Source organism: Phaseolus vulgaris, chromosome 11, assembly GCF_000499845.2.
Source record: "Phaseolus vulgaris cultivar G19833 chromosome 11, P. vulgaris v2.0, whole genome shotgun sequence".
Taxonomy (NCBI): Eukaryota; Viridiplantae; Streptophyta; class Magnoliopsida; order Fabales; family Fabaceae; genus Phaseolus; species Phaseolus vulgaris.
The window spans coordinates 40,293,880-40,299,368 of NC_023749.2; the positions used below are offsets into that span (position 1 = coordinate 40,293,880).

The window sequence follows — 5,489 nt, forward strand, 5'->3', positions numbered from 1 at the left end:
TGTTTGGTAAGCTAAGGGAGCATGAACTTGAGATGAACCGACTGAATGATCAATAGCATGAAAAGAAGCATGTGAGGAGCATTGCTTGAAAGCAGTTGGTCATAGAGATGGTCAAGAATCAAGTGAGGGCAAAACTCTTAACTTAATTACTAGAAAATTCAGCAAGTTCTTGAATAAGAACAACCAATCTTCAAATAAGTATAACAGTAAGAAACTCAATGATTTTAATTCTAACAATTATACCTATTTTGGATATGGTAAACAAGGTCATATTAAGGCAGATTGTCCCAACAATGAAAGCAATGAGAAAAGAGAAAACAAGAAATTTGAGAAAAAGGGCAAAGCTAAAAGAGCTTACATTGCTTAGCAAGACAATGACATTTCTTCCTCTAACTCATCATCAAATGGAGATGAAGAGGCAAATTTGTGCTTGATGGCAAAGGGAGAATCAGAAACAAGCAGTGTAAGTTCCAACACCTCTATAAACTTTGAAAATTACAGCCAACTTCTTGATGCTTTTAAAGAGACTCATAAAAAAGCTAATAGGTTGGCCTTTTTAAATAACCGATTGAAAGGCTTGAATAATTGGCTGGTAAACAAAGTCAAGACATTAGAAGAAGAACTGAACAATTCAAAATATGATTTTGGAAATGATTTACAAAAGCTCTTCTTGCAAATGTAACTCTAGCTTTTGTGAAAATTGTGAATCACTTAAAAAGAAAATCCATTATCTTGTAAAAACTGTGCATAAGTTTTCAAAAGGCCAATAAAACTTTGAAACTGTTATTGCATCTCAAAAATGTGTTTTCGGCAAAGTTGGATTGGGTTTTAATCCACACAGCAAGAAAAGATCAGTTTCAAAGCCATTTTCAATTTTCTTTGAAAAAGAACCGATTAATTTTTCAAAACAACCGGTTGTTTCATGCTTTTACTGCATGAAAAAGGGTCACTCTGTTAGATTTTGTAGAGTAAGGAAATTTTTTGTTCCTAAAGTTATTTTAAAGTGGGTTCCTAAGAATTGTAAAGATTCTAATATCCCTACTAACACTCATGGACCCAAATTTATAAAGGGACCAAATCTTGCTCCTTCGTCTTGTTTCTTGCAAGGTTCTTTGACAGCAAACTAACACTTATGATACCTGGACTATGGCTGTTCTAAAGCACATAACAAAGGATAAATGCAAGTCTGTCAAATTTATTCGTTAAGCAAGAAAAACATGAAAAATATAGGGTCAACAATAAAGGCATTCTTCGGAATCAAGAAAAACTTGGATTAAAGAAGAGGTGCTATGATGAAGACTAATCAAAGTGATGCTTATTATTATGATTCCGAATCATACACCTTTCTCAAATTCTTGACAAGTAAAAAATTCATGACCCATGTAAAGTAAGTTGTATATTCTCATCCTATGCATGTGCCTCATATGACCAAATGAACATCTAAATGTCTTTCTCCTAGATAAATTTGTTGAGGTTGTCTCTGTGCAAAGGTATGAATGAATTACATTATGCATTCCCATCACTTTGAAGGTTATTTGCTTTGAAAAACATTCACTTGTTGTCATAGTAAAACAATCAATTGTTTTCACGAAACAACGGACAAATTTACCTCTAACACCTCTGAATAAAGTTGTTATGAATTCTTATGCATGGTTACAGCTATTTCTTTTCTTTCAAAACCCATTATGGGTCAACTATGCACTTATTGTGCCTCTGAATCAGATAATAAAGGGATATATTCTTTGTTTTCTTGGAAATTCAAAGCATTTTTTGAATAGCAATCACATTGGTGGTCATGGGATTGATGAATATTTGTAAATGTGATTACATTTGGAGTATTCACCTTGCTTGGAGGTGGTGAATGCAAATGTATCTTTGAAACGACTATAAGATTTCCTCTTAGCAAAAAAGAGAATATTTCTACCAAATCCACCTCTTAATCAAATTTTACCAGTTATCTCAATCAAAAATGAATTTCTTTCTTGGGATGCAAAGGTTGAGAGCCCTACATTGTCAAACTTAAATATAGAAATACCTGTTGGTTGTCTAGTTGTAGTTGGCAGTACAAAAGAAGATGATCAGAACACCATTATGCAGAAGCTGGAATCCTGTCCAGAAAACAACTGGTTGATTCTGCGAAACAATATGTTGAAATTCTACTCCAAGATTATCTTCTAAAAAAGAAATGGAGAATTCCTAGAGCTCTTTCTGTGGCCAACATCCTAATCATGTGTACAAGCTGAAAAATGCCTTGTATGGGCTCAAGCAAGCCCCTAGAAAGTGGTATAAGAGGCTTAGAAATTTTCTCTTATCTCATGGTTATGAGAGAGACAAAATTGGTAAGACTCTTTTTATTAAAAAGTCAAAATCTACCATCATTTTGGTTTAAATTTATATTGATGATATCATATTTGGTGCTACTAATGATTGCCTATGTGAGGAATTTGTAGCAACTATGTAGGGGGAGTTTGAAATGTCTATGATGGGAGAGTTATCCTTCTTCTTAGGATTGCACATCAAGCAATCAAAGGATGACATCTTCCTAAGCCAAACCAAGTACTGCAAGGAGATTCTTGAGAAGTTTGAAATGGAAAACTGCAAAGAGGCATCCACACCATTGTCCATAAGTTGTTATATGGATGCTGACTTGGCTGGATCAATAGTTGATCAAACCAAATTTAGAGGATTGATTGGTTCTTTTCTTTATCTCACTTCTAGCAAGCCCGACTTCAAAGCTGCCAATCAAATTTTGAAATATCTTAAGGGCACAATCAGTGTTGGTTTATGGTATCCCTCTCACTCTCCTATACATTTGGTTGGTTATTCTGATTCAAATTTTTCAGGGTGCAAGCTGGACAGAAAAAGCATAAGTGGGACTTGTCATCTTCTTGGTTCAAGTCTTATATCTTGGCATAGCAAGAAACAAGCTTGGGTGGCCCTCTCAACTGCAGAAGCTGAGTATATAGTTGCTAGTAGCTGTTGTGCTCAGATCCTTTAGATCAAACAACAACTAGAGGATTTTAGGTTGAAGGTTAGCAATATGCCTTTGTTTTCTGATAACACAAGTGCTATCAACCTCACAAAAAATCAGATTCAACATTCAAAGACTAAGCACATTGAGATCTGCCACCACTTTATAAGGGATCATGTGAGCAATGGGGATTGTGAAATTTAGTTTATTGAAACTGAAAAGCATCTTGCAGATATCTTCACTAGGCCACTGCCTAGGGAAATGTTTTTCTCCTTAAGAAATGAATTGGGTATTCTTGATTCTCAAATTCTTTCTTAATTTTGTTATATCCCTTCTCTTATTCTATTTGTGAAGACAAATAGGGAGATAATGGTGTGGTTTTTGTGTTGTACCTTGTGTCTATGGTTTCTTATGTTGTTATGTCTACTGCTATATCTCTGATATAACTCTGATCTGCACCATAATTCACCAATGTTTTCACACTATTTTTCAGGTTTTTCTACAAGTTCCAATGTATGCCTAGGTTATCCTACTTTAAAACATGGGTTAAACCTGGGTTATCACGCTGCAATTTATTCCTTGTATGAGCACAATTTTCTATTTTTCAAGATCCATCAAATTCAAAAATGACAACATAAGAAAACAAGGGACTTGTCTTCATAAAAAAAAAGGAGATTGTTGAACAAGGTGCTTTGATGTCTCCAAATCCAAGTGGAATGCATGAAGATCCTTGTTGCTGGTTGTGTGTGTGTCTAGAAGTATTTGAATTTTTTAATCCACTATTTGTAATGATCGAAGGTTGATTGAATCTTAATCCTTTTCAAAAAAAGTGTGTTTTCTAAAGTAAGTGAAAATTCAACCTGTTGAAATGTCAATTCAGTCAGTTGTTTTACACTTAGTGTTTTTGAAAAGGGTTTGAAAAGCTTGACTTTGCTATCAAGGCAATTCAATCGATTGATTCGTGATTTCAATCGAATTAATTTTTTGAAAATCTTAACAAAATTCTATTAAGATGTACAATTTTTTTTAAATGATTCAAACTGATTTTTTTTATTGAATTAAATGCTTTGACGAACTGATTGAAGTATAAAAAGGTTATTTTACGCTTTTGGTCATTAATTCAACTTAGAGAAATTAATCAAAAGATTTTTTCAAAATTGCAAAGTGCATTATATCATTCTCAAGTGTAGAATAGGATTAACCTGTATTCTCTGTACTTTAATCTTTAATTGTACTCGTGATTATTCCATTCCTTTCTTTCTTAATCACTGTATTTTTGTGTGACTTGGTGTTGTGCAGTTTCAGAGGTTGTTCTGAAAACTTTGTGTTGTTTTCCAAAGGTGGTGTATGTTCTTGAAGGGTTCGAGATCACCACTTTGGTGTGTTGGTTGTAATCAAGGTTTGATTACTTAGTGAATTCTGAGTGGTTTCTGATGATTGGATGTAGCTCTTGGTAAGGAGTGAACCAGTATAAACATAATGTGTGAATCTCTCTTTCCTTACACTCTTTAAAACTCTTTTAGCTTTGATTTTATAAACTACTTATATAAACAACCGATTGTTTCGCAAAAACAACCTATTGATTTTTTGGAATCAAACTAAAAACAGTTTTCTAATTGGCTGAGCAGTTTTCTAATTGATTGATTCTTCACTGTCTTTCAATCTACCTTCAATATTTGCGAAAATATTTCATAAACAATTCACCCCCTCTCTTGTTTAAGGCCTACATTTCTAACAAACTCTTGGCTAAGAAAGTTTTTACCAAAACAGGTTCTCTTCATTTAAAAGATCTTGGCATAAAAACTCTTGGCTAAGGAAGTTTTTACCTAAAACCATCCCGAAAGGTTCTCTTCATTTAAATGATCTTGGCATAAAAACTCTCAGCTAAGGAAGTTTTTACATAAAACACTCCTGAAAGGTTCCCTTCACTTAAATGATCTTGGGATAAAAATTCTTGGCCAAGGAAGTTTTTACCTAAGCAAAACACTCCCGAGAGGTTCTCTTCATTTAAATGATCTTAGTGTAAGAACATTTAACCATAAATGCCTTCAATCCTTAATAAAATCTTATATATCAAGTAAAACATTTAGGCTTAAACTACTTTCAAAAGAATCACAAACTTTGGTTCAAGGAAACTTTTACTATTTTTTCTTTATGCATGATTCATTTTATACCAAGTTGATTAGTTCAAAACTCATATAAAACCAATAATAAAATTTATAATAAGAACAAGATAATAATAACAAAACTATTTAATATTAAAATCGATAGGTTGAAAATGGTTGACAAACAAAGGTCAAATCAAAATACGCAAAACCTGTAACTAATGATAAAAAAGTACACTAAGAAGCCAAAAAAGGAAAATAAACTAAGTCACCTAAACATCCACGATAACGTCTTCAGTATTAGCGGGTTCTTCTTCAGCTTCTTCATAAGGATTTTCTTCAATGAGAATGAGATTTTCATTGTTAAAATCCTTTCGAACGTCAAAATTACCTTCATTAAGAGGAATTTTGTA

General features: G+C 33.1%; 1 protein-coding gene across 1 annotated transcript; it reads left to right on the top strand.

Moving 5' to 3' along the window:
- The first annotated feature begins 2,482 nt into the window (after positions 1-2,482).
- On the top strand, positions 2,483-2,998 carry LOC137807439 (uncharacterized mitochondrial protein AtMg00810-like). The gene has a single exon (XM_068608088.1). It carries the CDS (start codon positions 2,483-2,485, stop codon positions 2,996-2,998), a length of 516 nt encoding a protein of 171 aa, XP_068464189.1.
- The last annotated feature ends 2,491 nt before the right edge of the window (positions 2,999-5,489 follow it).

Coding starts and splice junctions, on each gene's coding strand:
- LOC137807439 (XM_068608088.1), top strand. CDS start 2,483: ATGGGAGAGTTATCCTTCTTCTTAGGATTGCACATCAAGCAATCAAAG.